This window comes from Neltuma alba, unplaced genomic scaffold, assembly GCF_004799145.2.
Source record: "Neltuma alba isolate B1F8T4 unplaced genomic scaffold, ASM479914v2 tig00010519_pilon, whole genome shotgun sequence".
NCBI classification, from domain to species: domain Eukaryota; kingdom Viridiplantae; phylum Streptophyta; class Magnoliopsida; order Fabales; family Fabaceae; genus Neltuma; species Neltuma alba.
In genome coordinates this window covers 479,119-496,675 of record NW_021635394.1, presented here as the reverse complement: position 1 = coordinate 496,675, position 17,557 = coordinate 479,119, and the positions used below count along the sequence as shown (strand labels likewise).

Here is a 17,557-nt window from a genome sequence, read left to right as displayed (position 1 = left end):
GCAAAGACTAATACGTCAAAGGCACACTTCTGAAATTCAAATTAACAATTGAACACAACAATAATACACATGCATGGTACCTTTATTAGTTCAAAATTAAATAAGCTAGATCTTTTAGATAGAAATAACCACAACATATAGTGTGATGCCTCATATAGCTCCAAAATAGTTTATATTAGTGGAAGAATAACTGATTTCCCAAATTCCAGATAACATTACCTGGTTCCACATATGTAGCCCAAGCAGGTACTCGCTCTAATGGCCCATTAGGAGTGTTAAAGAAAACTCGATACTTGCTTCCATGGGGAATGCCAGGAATATATTTTTTCAGCCATGCTTTCCTGCCTTTACGGGTCTCAAACCAGTATGGTATAGGAGGCTTCTTTGCTAGAATTTTTTCTGGCCATTCAGGATCCACTATCACATTAAAAATGTCATACTCTTTGCCACTATCAATCACATCATAAGGGGTAGGTTCATTGTGGGCTGTCCATGCCTTGTATCTAGTCTCTGCATCTGGTATGTCTTCCAGCTCCTCCTCAGTCTGAGGTCCATTAGGACCAAATATTTGCTCATATAACTTAGCTGGCACTTCTAAACGGTTTTTTAAGTAACGATCTTCCCCTGGCTCCCAGTATTCATCATTTGCTTTCTTGAAGATTTCTTCAATAGTGACACCACTGTCGCCTTTGTCATAATCATCCACATAATTATACTGTTGAAAATAGAGTTTGTCTGGCTCTTCACCCTCCCTTAACTTATCTTCAAGAATGATAAACCAGTATCCATAATCATCTCGCCCAAAGTGACCTTCTCTTGCACAATTTTCAGTAGGTGACAACCCATTGAAGTCACCAATAAGTGCACAATAGCGAGCACCTATATTTCACACGGTTATATTAACACAAGGAAAACAGTCTACTCCCGTAGAAAACTTCACAAGAGAACAATATTATTATTATGGAATCTCTTTCCAATAGCAACATATCAAGACCGTTAGGAAGAACTTAGCTGGGCTTTGACAAATGCGAGGTGAGAGATACAGAGAAAAGTATGGTTAAACAGAAAACTCCTGAACCTAATTATGCTTCTTAAAAAGCCAAGAAAAGTGGAAGAGAAAAACATTCATTTGCATCTCGATCACAATAATACGGCAATATATATAAGGAGCTCATACATAACTCAAGACGGATTGGGGGGAAAAAAAGCTGAAAATTTAATAGTCAGGAGTGTGACATGCCCAAGATGGTCAAAAGAAATTTATTCCCGAGCCAAAATGACCAAAAAAAAAAAAAGTAGTCTGCTGGAATAATAACAAACCTGGAGCCCATTCCATATAATCCACCCGATGTTCTGGATGACGATGCATACCCAGTATCTCAAAGCTGGAAAAAATTAAAAAGAAGCAAGTGCAACTCAGAGATGCCCAAATTGCAGTAATCCTTGGGAATCTTTGCAAAGTAAAATTGAGTAACGGAAACCAATAATTTAAAAGTATAACGTTAACATGAAATTAGGACATGAGATTTGAATAAAGAATGAGCCCAACACACTCAGACGCCACAAAAACAAGTATAAATATATATATTAAACTAAAAACACGAGTTTCACTGTAACCTTAAAAAGGCACGAATTTCAACTTGTATCACAGAGAACTAACCCAGAGGACATCTCCTTGAGGTTCATGTGGCGGTTCAAAATTTCATCTTTCAGGTCCTTCAGTGATTTATATCTGCAAAATACAAAACAGTGCATAACCATTCCTTGTACAATATCATCCAATTTACTTCGAAACAAACGTTTCCAATAAGCTTATTCCCCGCGCTGCTACGTTGCATCTTTGCCGAAAAACAAAGAAAATGAAAGTTGCAAGTTACTTTATTCCCCCAGTAGCAATCTTCCGACGCGTCTTCAGAGGCGTTCAACTCAAGGCACTCAGCAAATTCACACGACAATACCTTTAGACTTCCTTTTCATGAATAATGTCATTAATCGCTTCACAAAACGGGGAAAAACCACCATAGATTTCCATTTCTGATCTCGTCCCTATAGTCGTCAGATGTGACTGTTACCTTTCACGAAGGAACTGGCCAAATGCTTTATGGGTAATGCCGCGTTTGGTGAGAAACCCAACTGGGTCAATTCCCTTCTCGCCATCGTCGATGCTTTCCTTCTTCTTCGTCGGATTTTGTTGCTTCTGCCGTTTCTGGGATTGCTCTGAGGCTGAACAAACTACGTTTATTTTTCTGGGAAAAGTGATAGTTTGAGACTTGGATTGGAATTGAAATTGGAGAAAGGAAGTGCTGGGATGTAGCGAAAATTTAACTGGAATGGGAAGCGTCGCCATTGGGAACAGCACAAGCGACAAGTGAAAGCGGGAGTCTGAGATAAGAACCGCGGGCCGAGTTCTCAAACGGTTGTGTTTTTGGGGAGGTTTATGAGTCGACTCGATTCCGTTTTTCATACAGTCAAGCTTCCTTAGGCGTTTGGTTTGTCACCAAGCTTGGCATCAATATGCTTAGGGAAAATGACATTGAGGTCCCATGAAGAAGAAAATACATCAAATAGGTCTTATGAAATCTCATAATTATTTTGAAGTCCCAAAAGGATTTAGATGCAATTTTTAGAATCTACAAATTACTCTTTTGCCCTGCCCCTGCCATCAGAAAAAAAGATGAGAGAAGTTCTTTGGGTGAGGATTTTCCGCACAAAATTATCATGGTGAAGCTTTTGTAAATGTGAGGATTTCCATGGGTGAAGAAGATGTTGAAACCTTTGTAAATACGAGGAATATGACAAATCTTCAGGTGTGAAACTTTCTTTTCTCTCCTCTCCTACTTTTCTTGACAGATTGTGCATTTGTTTGGGAATAGGAAATCAAAAAATAGTTTTTGCCTCTGGTATTTCAAAGCTTTTGTTTTTTGTTTAGGATTCAGAAGTTAATGAATGGAAAAGCTGTGTTTTTTATTGGTGTGTGTTCTGATTTAAGTTGAGTGTGTAGAATGATCATGGGTGCTCTGTTTTTGGGTGGTTTTCCTCTGTTCTGACATTAGTTTAGTGGCAAAGAAAGAAAAAGATGAAGGTTAGTGAGGGTAGAAACCCTTAGCACGAAATGGGATTATGTTGTCAATCAGGCTGCGATTGTTGTCAATGTGTGCCACGACACTTGTCAATGTAGCTCCTTAAGTTGTCAATGATAGTTGCGTGCTTCTTGATGCAGGTTTAAGTTACTGATGGCGAGTACGTCTGGAAAACATCTATTTTGCTTTGTTCACATGGGGGGAAAGTTTATAAATGATGGAGAAGATGATACGAGATATGTGGGAGGTAGTGTAAAAACAACCAATGTAAAGGAGGGCACAAGTTATGAAGAATTGAAGAAAATTATATTATCAATTGCTGGAAAAGAAAGCAACTCATTTCTTCTAAAATTCTCAGTTGTGTGAAGGGAATTTTTTGTAAATGGATACACACCAATAGTTAGTTTTGTAATTATATGCAACCCCTGTGTTTTTTTTGGGATGGATTGTGAAATAAGTGTAGTTTTATGTATATGAAGGTACAAATAAAAGTTGGCTATGAATTGGCATATTAGATTCTGCTATCATTTCAGTTGTCATTATCTGCACCCTGTATTGTCATTAGAGCTGTTATGACTTGTCAATAGAGCACTGTGACTTGTCAATTAATTTGCTTATATAAGTTATCAACAATATGAATTCAAATTACTTAACCTGTTTTAGTATCATATGATATTTTCAATTACTTTATCATATTATATTTTGGTTATATTGTCATATATAATCATTATTAATGAAGTGTCAATGGTGACACTATGACTTATCAATGGTCGCACTGTAACTTGTCAATGGTAGTACTATGACTTGTCAATAGTGGCACTATGACTTATCAATAGTGGCACACTGACTTGTCAATGGTAGCATTGTGACTTGTTGTTCGCCGAATAACTTCTTAAAACGGTTGGGTGCCGCGACGCCTTGTACAGAATGACAACTACTTGGGTTAGATCACTTAACAAATATAACAAATGAGTTAGATCACTTATAAATAGTTTCATAACTTACCAAATTTGAACTAAAATTGTTTCATGTTTTATTATTATATCAAATGAGCTACATTTTTTCTATTTTCTTCTGATCAATATAATCAACTATTAATTTCAAGTATTTTGTAATTAATAGGACAAATTTTTGGTAGTTCTTAAAACATGTCAATTAAGGACATGCTTGAGGCTAAAAATAAACGAAGAGCATGTTTAGAATCACGTTTGTAAGTACTTAGAAACACTTATAAGCATATTTTACGTAAATCGAGAAAAAATTCCTCCTATACTTGCATCATATTTTGTAATCATGACTAATAAGATATTTATAAGCCATTCTAAACAAGCACTAACATATATGAAAGGAAAATAACTCAATATTAATTTCATTGTTGAAAGTCCTGCATTTGACTTAGTCCCTTTACATGAGTTTCGTTTGTTTTCTTCGTGTAATGTAGAGAAGTATTTACTGCTTTCTTGTTTGTCTAAAAAGAACTTAATTGTTAATAAGAGTAATAAGGACTTTCAACATTTTAAAGGTGTGTTTGGATTAGCGGTAGTAAAAGTAACTTTTATCTCATCTGACTTTTGCAAACATAAGATAGGGGAAAGTCAGCTACGTCATTATAATTTATGTTTGAATTAACTTTTATAAAAGTTAACTTGATAAATTGAACTTGTTTGAATGAATAATAGAAAAGTAAGATTAGATATGAAATAAATGAAAAGGGCTTGAGTTTTATAATATACTACCTCTAGTCCTTAATATAAGACTTAGATGATTAATTTGAAAAGATTAATAGAGTTAAATAAATTACTTTAAAGTATTCATATTTGTCATTTTTCCTCTAAACTAATTTGCCTAGTTAACTTATAAATTGATATATAATTTAATGATACAAAAAAATATTTTAGAAAAATCATATAATATATAACATAATTAAGTAATTTATTTAACTTCATTGGGTTTTATATTAAAAACTAGAGGTAGTATATCATATGTACATAATTAATAATTTATTAAATTTAAGAAAACCTCATTTGGTCCCTTTTCACGTAACAATTGGCTTTTTTTCTCTCTCCACAATACTAAAAAGTTCTTTGTCCGAACGCGCCAAAATTCAACTCCACTCCAATGCTAATGCAGGATTTACATTGGGTGGTCATCAGTTTTGATGAGCACCCAATGCTCATTAGATCTGGACCATCCAGATCTGATCTAGACGGTTCAGATTTAATTTTATTTTTATTTTTATTTTTTTAAATTAATTATTTTAATAGGTATAGGATAAAAAATAAAGATAATCTCTTAACTATCATTCTTTAAAAATATAATTTTTTATATTTTTAAATAATTATTTAAAAATATTAAATCTGGACCATCCAAATTAGATCTGGACAACCCAGATTGCTCATTAGGTGATGAGCACCTGGTGCTCATCACCTGATGAGCATTGAATGCGGACGCTACCAATGCATAGCAAAACCAAAAAGCTCATTTGTGAAAACGCCATGCTAGACGAGTTGAAAATATGTCTACTAAACTTTTCACTAAAAAAGCTATGAACTTTTCAATAGGGCTCTAAACACACCTTGGGTAAAGTGGTTAAGGGTGTGTGGATTAGCGAAAGCAAAATTAATTTTTATTCCATCTAATTTTTACAAATTTAAATTAGGATAGAAGTCAATTAGTGTGATGTAATATATGTTTAAATTAATTTTTATTAAAAAAAAGTTAGTTTGACAAATTGAAAGTTATTTGGATGATTAATAAAAAGAAAATTTTAAATGTAAAATGACTAAAATAGATATAAATTTTTTTAAATAATACATATTTATATTATATATATTGTGATAATTCTAAGAGAAATATTAAAATTAAATTTATGAAAATAAAAATAGTTAAGACATTAGAGAGAAAATTTGAAAATATTAAAATACTTAAATTTTATGAAAAATTTAATACTTAAAATGACCTGAATGAGAGCACTAATAGGCACTATATGTATAAAAATTTATCAAGTTCTTTTTACTGATTAAATTTCTAATAAATATTTCTTTCCTAATTTTTTCTAAATCTTATTATTTAAATTTTCCCCCCTTTAGATACTTTTATGCATATCAAATTATTAGGTTTGTTGGAGTAATTTTATATTTTCCCATGGTTCTCTCTCTCTCTCTCTCTGCGTTCTAACCGCAAAAGCCGCTCTCATTAGTTTTTTCCTTGAATGAGTTTTTTTTCCCCTGAAAGTCAATTTGAGAAAAAGTTAATCCAAACAATTATTCAAACCCACATCAGTCAGCAATGCACGTTTCCCCTGTTTCAATGCATGTTCTCCCCTCCAAACACTATGCCAAACCCGTGCTAAGAGTTCAAATTTCACCCTTATACATAGTGTATAACAAAGTCCTTTTATTTTGCTACCACAGGCGAGCACAACTCGGTATGTCCCCATTATCTTCACTGCACTTGTATTGCCTAAACCTACCAATGTCGGCGACCCACCTTCCTGAAAAGCCTGCTCCAGTGCTTTGAACAAGCCACACGGTAAGAATGTCAAATGTAGCAACCACGATTTTTGCCCATGCTTTGTAATTTTTGCTTAGGTATCTGGCTTTTAGTATTCCAGTGTTGATAGATGGCAATTTTTGGCTTTATTATAGAAATTATTCTTTTGGGTTCCTTATAATGATGTTTCGATTCCTTATATATATATCAAGGATAACATTCAGTTTATTGAGTTAGTATGTTATATGGGTAGAAGAAGCTGGATATCCTAAAGCTATCATAAAATTTGTGAAACATCGATAATTTAGAAGTAAGAAGTAAGCTGTTACAAGTTATTGTATATCATATTTTGAAGATAAAAATACATGGTATATTGAAAGTAAAGTGGAACATAGTTGTCCTTTTTATTTTGCAAAAGATATTATTAGATTTTATTACAAAAGAAAATATGAAATAAAAATATGAAAAAAAGTCAAGCCTAAACTTCTCTATCTAGTATGAACATCGTAATTGGTTGAGATAGTGACAAGCAGTTGGAAACTTATAATGTGATGACAGTATTTATTTTCCTTTTTACAGTTGAACAAAATGGTTAAAAAGAGTAAGAGCAAAGATGAACAAAGGCATAGGAACTTCTCGGAATACATACTATTTACTGAGGAATTTTATGAGAAGAATAAGAAAAAGTTCAAGTGTTTTGAAGAGGACAGTAACTCTGTGAAAAAGGCTTGGGGGAGTTAACAAAAGAGGAGAGAGAACAATATAATGAAAGGGTTAAAGAAATGAGAGTCCCACCAAAAGGGAAGAATTATATTGTTCCCTTCCACACACGGTGTGCTCCAAGACAATTTATGGAAGTTTGCAAGCACTTAAAGAAAAGTGAAGATAAGATGGAAAGGCTGAAAAGAATTGGTTTTGATAAATTGGTTGAAATATGCTACTCACAAATTTATAGAGATTTTTGTGGTGAATTGAAAAAAAATTTTGATTCAAGGGAAGACGCATCAAATAGAGCCCAGAGATGTAAATCAACTAATGTCTACCATTTAAGGGGAAAGAAATTAAAATGAATGTGGAGAATGAAGATGAAACATTTAAGGAATTAAGGAGTGACTATGGGAAAGTGCCATATAAAACAATAGGAAGATGGTTGATTGAAGACAAAGAGGATGAAAAGTTTGAATTCCTTTTTGTTATGTATGCATTAGGAGTCCTCTTGTGTCCTGGCTCTAGTGTATGGGTCAGTGATAAAGTATTGAAGGTCATGGTGGCGATAAATGATAGTTTAGGACAGCGTGATTGGAGCAGCTTTATTTTCAGAGAATTTTGCAACTCAATTACAGAGTTCAAGAAAGGAAAAAAAGAAAGGAAAAGCTTATGAGACAAAAATATGGGAGGTTGCTTGTAGTTTTTAATAGTAAGTGTGGGGATGATTCATTTACTTTGATGCTAGTTGTATTGTCAATGTGCAATGTGCTGTTATCGATGGGTGCTATGTATGTTATCATTTATTACTCTTTATGTTGTCATTTTGTTAAGTGCCTATGTGTATGTTGTGATTGGCTCGTGTGAAGATTGTTATTGTCTTGTGTGCACGTTGTCATTGGCCTTTGTTGGTTTGTCACTTGTTGATGTATATGTTGTAACATTCTGAGTTTTATTGGGTTTTAATAGCCTCTTTTTGGTTGATTTTGAGGATAGATTAGTGATTTAACCTTGATCTTGGTGTTTGGATTGGGATTGAGGTATGTTGAAGGAATAGGTGAACAATCCCTCTCAGGGTTTGTTTGCCGCGACAAACTGGGAGTTCCAGGAGGGAATGTCTTTTCGGGAAGGTTTGGTCATGGCGAAATCAGAGGGACGCTGTGGCGAAGTTGTTCAGGTGAGCGAGGTTTCTCTCTCAGGAAGGTCTCGCTGCGGCGAAGTTAGGGCATGCCGCGGCGAAGGTTTTCTGGGCAAGTAATCCCTTTTGGGATTAGTTCGCCGTGGTGAAGTTATGGGTTCGCTTTAGGCCTCTAGCCCTTGTATATGTATGGCTAGTTGTATATTGCCACATTTAGAGCCCCTTTTGAAATATTTTGATTGCCCGGCCTTATTGTAAATTGGAGGGAATGTTATCTCCTTATTTTGGTTGGCCAGAGGCCAATTCTAGTGTCTTATGAAACTTTGATTTATTTTGTTGGAAACCTTTTGGATGGGCTGATGTTAATGTCTTTTGTTATCCGGGCCGGAGGCTCGGAGCCTAGTGGATGTTCATGAATGATTTTTAGTTGCATGCAACAGAGTTTGAGTTTGAACCGAGTTTAAATGTTAATTTCTAAAATTATGTAAATTTTTTTCTACTATGGTAGTTTGTTGTAACAACTTTCCTTTTCTACCATAGTAGTGATTTTATGTCGAGTTTATAATGTTTTGGTATAAAGGGTTTTACATATGTTGTAATTGGCTACTGTGCATATTATTAGTAGACTCTGTTGCTTTATTACTTGCTGATGTATATGTTATAATTCATTGATGTGCATGTTGTCAATGTCGTTTGTTGGTTTGTCACTTGCTTATGTATATGTTGTAATTGGCTGTTGTGCATGTCATTGGCCTCGATTAGTTTATCAGTTACTTATGTATATGTTGTAATTGGCTGCTATTAATGGCATAAACATAGGTTGTGATTGGGTAAGGTACAGGTTGTGACTGTATACTGTACATGTTGTCATTCGGTTAAGTATGGGTTGTGATTGGCTACTGTGCATGTTGTGAATGGCACAAATAAAGGTTGTGATTGGCTGCTATGTAGGTTGTCATTGTATGATGTGCATGCTGTCATTCAATTAAGTATGGGTTGTGATTGGCTATTGTGCATGTTGTCAATGGCACAAATAGAGGTTGTGATTGGCTGCTATGTAGGTTGTCATTATATATTGTGCATACTATCATTCGGTTAAGTGTGGGTTCTGATTGGCTTCTGTGCATGTTGTGAATGCACAAATATAGGTTTTAATTGGCTGCTATGTAGGTTGTCATTATATGCTATGCATGCTTTCATTTAGTTAAGTGTGGGTTTTGATTAGCTTCTATGCATGTTGTGAATGCACAAATATAGGTTGTGATTGGCTGCTATGTAGGTTGTCATTGTATATTGTGCATGCTGTCATTCGGTTAAGTGTGGGTTCTAATTAGCTTCTGTGCATGTTGTGAATGCACAAATGTAGTTTGTGATTGGCTACTGTGTAAGTTGTGAGTGTATGTTGTGTATGCTATCATTCGGTTAAGTATAGTTGTGATTGGCTTCTATGTGTATTATGAATAGGTCACATGTAGGTTGTGATTGGCTGCTGTGTAGGTTGTCACTGTATGCTGTGCACGCTGTCCTCCAATTAAATGTGGGTTTTGATTGGCTTCTATGCATGTTGTGAATGCACAAATGTAGGTTATGATTGGCTGCTATGTAGGTTGTGAGCATATGTTGTGCATGCTGTTATTCTGTTAAGGATGAGTTGTGATTAGTTTCTGTGCATGTTGTGAATGGGTCAAATGTAGGTTGTGATTGGCTGCTGTGTAGTTTGTCACTGTATGCTGTGCATGCTGTCCGCCAGTTAAGTATGAGTTCTGATTGGCTTCTGTGCATGTTGTGAATGCACAAACATAGGTTGTGATTGGGTGCTATGTAGGTTTTGAGTGTATGAGGTGCATGCTATCATTCGGTTAAGTGTGGGCTCTAATTGGCTTCTATGCATGTTGTGAATAGGTTAAATGTAGGTTGTGATTCGCTGCTGTGTAGGTTGTTACTATATGTTGTACATGCTATCCTCGGTTAAGTGTGGGTTCTAATTAGGTTCTATACATGTTGTGAATGGGTCAAATGTAGATTGTGATTGGCTGCTGTGTAGGTTGTCATTGTATGATATGCATGATGTCATTCGGTTAAGTGTGGGTTCTGATTGGCTTCTATGCATGTTGTGAATGGGTTAAATATAGGTTGTCACTATATGTTGTGCATGCTATCCTCTGGTTAAGTGTGGGTTCTAATTGGCTTCATGGGTCAAATGTAGATTGTGATTGGCTGCTGTGTAGGTTGTCACTGTATGCTATGCATGCTGTCATTCGGTTAAGTGTGGGTTTTGATTGACTTCTATGCATGTTGTCAATGGCTCAAATATAGGTTGTGATTGGCTGATATGTTGGTTTGTGACTGTATGCGTAGCATGTTGTCATTAGTTAAGTGTGGGTTTTGATTGGCTTCTGTGCATGGTGTGAATGGCAGAAATATAGGGTGCCATTGGATGCTGTGTAGGTTGCAATTGGCTGGTGTGTATGTTGTTAGTGGCCTCTTTGCATGTTGTGATTATTGTATACCTAAGTTATTATTTACTTGATATGCAGATTTATTGCTTACAACACTTTCCTTTGGGAAAAGAAAAGGCTTTAAAATATGAGAATGTCATTATCTATTGGGATCAGGAAAAAGTGAAGGTAAGAGTAAAATCAGAAAAGAGTAGTGACAGAGGCTTACTACATGGTGTACAATTTGGAGTAATGATTACTTTAATTACTATTATTTTGTAGGAAATAAAGAGAACGTGTGAAAGGTTGGTGACCATAGTTGAAGGGTTGGCGTCGACAATTGGAGAATATTTAGATTCCCTGCAGTTGAGGTTAACGAATGAGAGTGACAAGGAAGATGTGGTGGAAGTAGTAAGTAGCAAACATGATGAAGATAACTCAAATGAAGATGAAGATACTGGTAGAGAAGGTAAAGGAAGCCCAAAAGATTCAATATATGAGGAAGAATGGAGTAAACCCGAAAAAGATAATAAGGAAGAGGAAAAAAGTGGTCCGCTTGAAGAAGAAAGTAAATTTCAACATGAAGAGGAAGGAGAAGGGAGTGAACCAGAAAAAGATGATAAAGAAGAAGAAAAAAGTGCTCCGCCTAAAGAAGACAGTCAATATCAACATGAAGAGAAAAGAGAAGGGAATGACTCTGGATTAGAGGATGATGGAGAAGAACAAACTGAAGACAAGTCTAGTGATGTCATAGCAGAAGAGGATAAGGGGGAAGGCAATGATGAGGAGGGAAAGGATGAAATGAACAAGGAAGCACAACAGGAATGGAAGTAAGAAGATCAACACGGGCAAGAAGCTGTGCAATCAAATCTGCCTAGTTAGAGGAGGTGAAAAAAAACATGGAGCAAGAGAAAACTTGATGAGAAAGAGGAATTATTTTGGATGTTAACAACAAGATGTGATGAAGATAAAGGTGGAAAATAAGTGTTGGGACTGATTCTAATTGGAACAACAGACTGACAATAATTTTAGACATACAACTAAATTGCTGATTGTTTCTTTTGGTATACATACATTGTAAAATGTATGGGTACTTCCTAACACATGCTGAGCTTTGTTGCCTACAAGACAGGAAATGGATGAATGATAGGGTAAGACAGTTGTTTACATAGATACAGAAGCAGCAATGTCATTATGATTATGACTAATTGTTTGTGTTTGTGATATAGTTCATGTCTATGGTGGTGAGAACTTTGGTGGGAGATGAGAAACAGAACTATGGTTGTGTCAGTAGGCACATATTTTTACCCGAGTTGATGCAAACAATGGCCACTAATCCTCTTAGGTGGAGCGTGGAGAACCATGAACATGAAATCTTGCCGGAGCACTTAGGATATAACATTAGAGACAGTGACTTCATATTTGGCCCCATCCTTTTCAATTACCATTAGTTCTGTTATGTGTTAGATGTGAGAACTATGCATTTCTATGCCCTTGATTTATTGGTCGATAATTTGATCATGTTGAGAATACAAAGAGAGGAAGAAGATGCAATCAAAATGGGGAAAGAAACCAAAGAGGAAGCAAGGGTTTAGGAAAGGATAGATAGATTCTAAGAAATTCATGGCAAGAGGGATTATATGCACAACTTTCATTCATTCTATTACTTATTAATGTGTTATGGTTGCTTATCTGTGTAACTGTCCTGGTTGTTGATGCCTGCTGATTACTTGTCATTGGCTATTGTCAAGGTTGTTAATGCTTCCTCATAACTTGACACATAAGTTGTTGTTGTGCACTGCAAGTTGGCGCGTTTGAGCTTTTTGGAGCTAATGTTCATTGACTAAAGTACTGGTTTTTCATTTGCAGGGACTCTTGTAGGGTTCATGTTTTGAGCTAGTTACAAACGTGGAACAGTACAAAGCATGGTGATGACGGCTACACAATGCCTAAGTACTCCCCTCAAGAAATCCATAACTTGAATGTTGGGTGCTTGTGGTGGCTCGTAACTCATCGGAACAACCTACATGGTGATCAAGTTTTGTCTTTGCCATGAGAAAACCCCAAAGCAAGATGAAGAAATAAATGACAAGTATAGATTATATTGTATTTAGTTTTTTTAAGTTGATAGCATACTGATAGCTGAATGTAAAGTTCAAATTTTGTTTCATTATTTGACCATATAATGACAGCTGAATGGTAAGATATGCTAATGTGTATTGACATCCTTTACTAGTTATAAAGTCTTTGTAATGGCATTCATGTGTTTTGACAAGACAGGAAATTCCTCTCTGCCACATCTATTGACAAGCTCAACAAGAGTTACTGACAACCCGAGCACAAGGGGTTAACAATTAACTTGAGCAGTGCCCTTGACAACTCACTCTGTGGGGTACCACAACTTTTAAATAGATAGTAGTAAGCACATATAACGACCTTAACAAAAAGATATTTGGAGTATTTTTAGGTCATTAACAGCTTTAACTATTGGTAATAGGATTACACCAGATTTTTACTGCATAAGTTCATTTACAACCTCAACGAGAGTTGTTCACAACTTGAACACAAGTGGTTAACAACCTAGGCAATGCCCCTGACAACTCGCTCTGTGGGGTACCATAGCTTCTAAATAGATTGTATGTCAGCACATATAACGACCTCAATAAAAAAAAATTGGAGCATTCAAGTCATTAACAGCTTTAACTGTCGGTAATAAGATTACACCAAATTTTTACAATGTAAGTTCATTTACAACCTCAACGGGGGTTGTTTACAACCTGAACACAAGTAGTTAACAATTTAGGCAGTGCCCCTGACAACTTTATATCAGTAACATAATTCAGACTGCCAATGACAACCTCCATGGAGTCTGGTGACAGGTCCATTACAATATATTCACAACTACATCAAAATACATATATGATATTATTTACCACTTGATGTTATTTACCACTTGATATTATTTACCACTTGATATATATATGTACAATGTAACTACACCAAATTGACAACCTATTCAAAAAAGCATATGGGTTGCATGTGTGAATAATGACGAAGAACTCGAGGTGTAGGTTATGATATTTGCAAAACAATTTTGTCATAAGCATTCATCAAAAGGAATATAAACAAGCCACCAACAAAGCTCGACTTGGATTGGGGTTTTGGCAAGTCTTCACAGTGTGGCCTAGCTCATGACATCTTCCACAGTGGTAAAGTTTCTTGTTTTAAAATTGAGATTCAATCCTTCTTTTCTTTGGCCTCCCTGAGGGTCTTTTAGTAATTGGTGACTGTAAAAATGTTCCTGTCATTATTTGTGTAATGGTGAAAGCTTTAGGATGTGGACAATTATGTGTCGCAGCTGGCCTCATACTACTTGCACATATCTTCTCTTGGGCTGACAACTTATAACAATCATCTACAAATTCATAGATACTACTGTGAAGTAGCTTTATCACTGCACATGCATGAACACAAGGTACTCTACTCATTTGCCATACTAAGCAAGTGCATTTGTATGTCGTGAGATCAAAATGACACAAATTATTCTAGTAGGAGATGTAGTATGAACTTGAACTCAGTTATCTCCATAATATACACTATGTATATTCTCCATTCTTGCTACTTTTTCTTGCAACTTGGACTCAATATTTGGCCCAACGCCATTTATCCAATTTCCCATTGCCATTTTGCTTGCAACCATCTTCTTTGCTAATTTTTCCATATGCTCATGTATGAGAACTGACACATTGTGCTTCTTCTCCTTTAAAATCTAGGCATTAAACGACTCTGTAATATTAGTGGTGATATTATCCCATCGTTTAAATGGAAATTTGCTTGACTATAATTCAGTTGCACCCTATATTCTCTGTACAAATCTCTTCTAATTTCATTAGCATTCTTGTCTATATTATACCTCAAAGAATCTATCATGATTGATGTTGTTAAGTTTGACCTTCTAGAGTGAGATACGACCAAGCTGTCCTGTGCATAATGCACATGCTCACTTCTTAATGTTTTTATTATTAAGAACTCAGAATCTTGTCTTTGTCCCATTAAGTATGCACCCATATACCATGGGTATCCCTCCGCCATACACTTCAAAATGATCTTTTGTTGATTGTTCTTCACAAATTTGTATGAAAACATCTCAGTAATGCTGTACCTATATAGTGCTTCCCTAAGGGCTACTGCATTAGAAAAAATTTGTCCTTTTCCAATAACCCAACCCTTCTACTTTGTTGGATTCATTTCTAGAATTGGGGTTTTCATCATTTCTAAACCACATGGCAATAATAGTGGGTCTTTACTAACCACATTGGGTGGAGACATAGACAATGCATCTGAACCTCTGAACAAGTCTTCCATCCTACATAACAGGATAGGTCATAGGGTTGTTAATGACAACCTTCGATCATTGTAATAACAACTTATGCACAACAATTAATAATAGCCAACATTACTTCAAAATTTAAATAATACAACTTACACATGTTGCTCTCTATTAGAACATCCCTTGTTAGTTGTCAATTTTGATCTCTATTTTCTCTTATATATACATGACCACTCTCACCATTGAAGTTAATCAAATGTTCCACTCCTTCATCATCTACGAGGTCCACAAATGTACAGCCATCAAAGGTTACTGTGAATTTCATAACCATTCTATTACTTTCTTTTCCCACAATTGATGCTACTATTGTTATAAATTCTTCATTATGATGTGCCTTCCTTTATTATTCTTGTTCTCACATCACCTCTAACATACTACGTTTTACCTTCCACACCATTAATAAATTGTCCTCCTATATGGAGGTAACAAAACAAATGCTTTCCACTTGATGTTGCCATTCTTCATATCAACCTATCATAATCACTTGTTAATAACAAGTCATATAGCTATATTAACAACCTTTGATTTACCCATTAAAAACACATTTAACCATCGCATTACAGGGGTTACAACAATAAAAATTTGTTATTTTCCATTCATTTTCAGCAGCAACACAGCATCAATGACTGACAAACAGAACATCATTCACCAAAAAATAGAGCATTACTTTATAACCCTAGCCACACATAACAAAACTACACCTAAGATGATTAAAACCAAATATGACTAAAATGAGCCTCCCTTGATAGTTGTAGTGAGTTGAATCACATCCTTAATACCCATACACCCACAGCTAATTAACTTTTCAAACCAACATTAAACTTGAGACTGGTTGTATATGAAAGAGGAGAAATGTTGTTAATGATGAGACCTACAAAGAAGATGAAGAAAAAATATAGCTTGCTTGCAATAATAAAGCACCAACGCAAACCTCTGTTTCTTCTTTTAGAAGATTCTCTTCCTCGTGCATGCTAAAAACCCAGCATACTAACTGAAGCCAATCAGCTCTTCTTCGTTTGTTTTTTTCTTTTTCAATTAGTGAGGGTAAGTAGGTAATTTCACAATTTTAATTGTTTTACTTTGAGGTCCCTGGGGACTTAGAAAGTATTTAGGGATCTTTAGGGACTTTTTCAGACTTAATTGTCTTCTGTGGGGCTTGTGTGTAATTTTCCCTTAAAAGTATACTTTAATCTTTTACCTTTATGAATTTAGAATTAATTTTTCCAAAAAATTAGAATAATTTCATTTTTTCAAATTCTTACTCAATTATTAATAAAAGAAAAAAAATAAAAAAAATTCACATTAGACGAGGAGCAAGTCATGCTACAAAGAAGAAATGAAGCGACCTTCAGTTCTTCTATCTCATGGATACTAACACAATGCACTTTTTTGTTCATTGCTCAATAAAGAGTCTCTTCTCAAAATATCTGCCATCATTTCCTTTCATTTTAGGCTTTTATCCCTTCATTTTGCATACTTTTCTCTTTCTTTCTTTTTTTTCCCCCCTTAACTCTCAAATTCGCTTCTTCTTCTTCATCATCTTCATTTGTGCACTCTTCTGGTTGTCTTTGCTACTGGATTTTCAATGATGCATTTTTTGAGACTTCAAAACTTAATATCATTTCTGTAAGTACTTTAAATCCACATATTTTATTCTCTATTTCTTCTTTTGTAAGCTCTATTTTTCTACTAGAGTTTGAACCATCCAGTTATTGAAAAATCGCTTTGGTTCACAGGTTGATAGCAGCTATTGACTCAAAGGGCAACTCAAAAAGGTCTAAAACGGCTAAATGCTCTGAACGGTTGAATCCAATAAAATGGCCTAACAGATCCTCCAATTGATGGTTTGACCTTTTGAACCGTCTGGGTCTTAAACTATTGGTTTAGAGGATGATTATATTAGCTTTTTAGAAATGGTTTTATGAAATATGAAGTAAATACATGAAAAGAATTTTATCTTGACTTGCATAAAAATATTTTTTAAAATGCTTCATAAGGCTTCCAAATACCCTTTTAGACAAATCACAGTATTTTTTTATTTTTATAATAAAAGTTTCTAGTATATCCGTTGGCTTGTGAAGGAAGCTTATAACGAGTTCATAGTAGAAAACCCTCCTCTTTTGCGTTGAGAACTTATTAGATTATATTTGATTAGAAGTATATTAACCCTAGTTAATATTTTTCCTTTTTATTCTTAAGCTTTACCTTCCTTTATAATTTTTTTAGAAAAAAGAATAACCACATTATTATTTATTTATCTAATTATTCTATATTATCTTCTAAATATAGCATTGTTCTTATCCTTGTGATCTGC

General features: G+C 35.0%; 1 protein-coding gene across 2 annotated transcripts in view; it reads right to left on the bottom strand.

Annotated features, from left to right (window-relative positions):
* LOC114756871 (1,4-alpha-glucan-branching enzyme 3, chloroplastic/amyloplastic) overlaps positions 1–2,442 on the bottom strand; it is a 39,242-nt gene extending 36,800 nt beyond the window's left edge. The window contains exons 1-4 of one of the 2 annotated variants that reach the window (XM_028945807.1): positions 2,073–2,442; positions 1,661–1,732; positions 1,321–1,385; positions 220–879 (exon numbers count right to left, since the gene is read on the bottom strand). In XM_028945807.1, the coding sequence (XP_028801640.1) occupies positions 220–879; positions 1,321–1,385; positions 1,661–1,732; positions 2,073–2,347 (1,072 nt within the window). In that variant the 5' untranslated portion in view covers positions 2,348–2,442. The remainder of the gene's footprint in view (positions 1–219; positions 880–1,320; positions 1,386–1,660; positions 1,733–2,072) is intronic. The other variant, XM_028945806.1, reaches the window with a different exon arrangement.
* Positions 2,443–17,557: the final 15,115 nt, after the last annotated feature.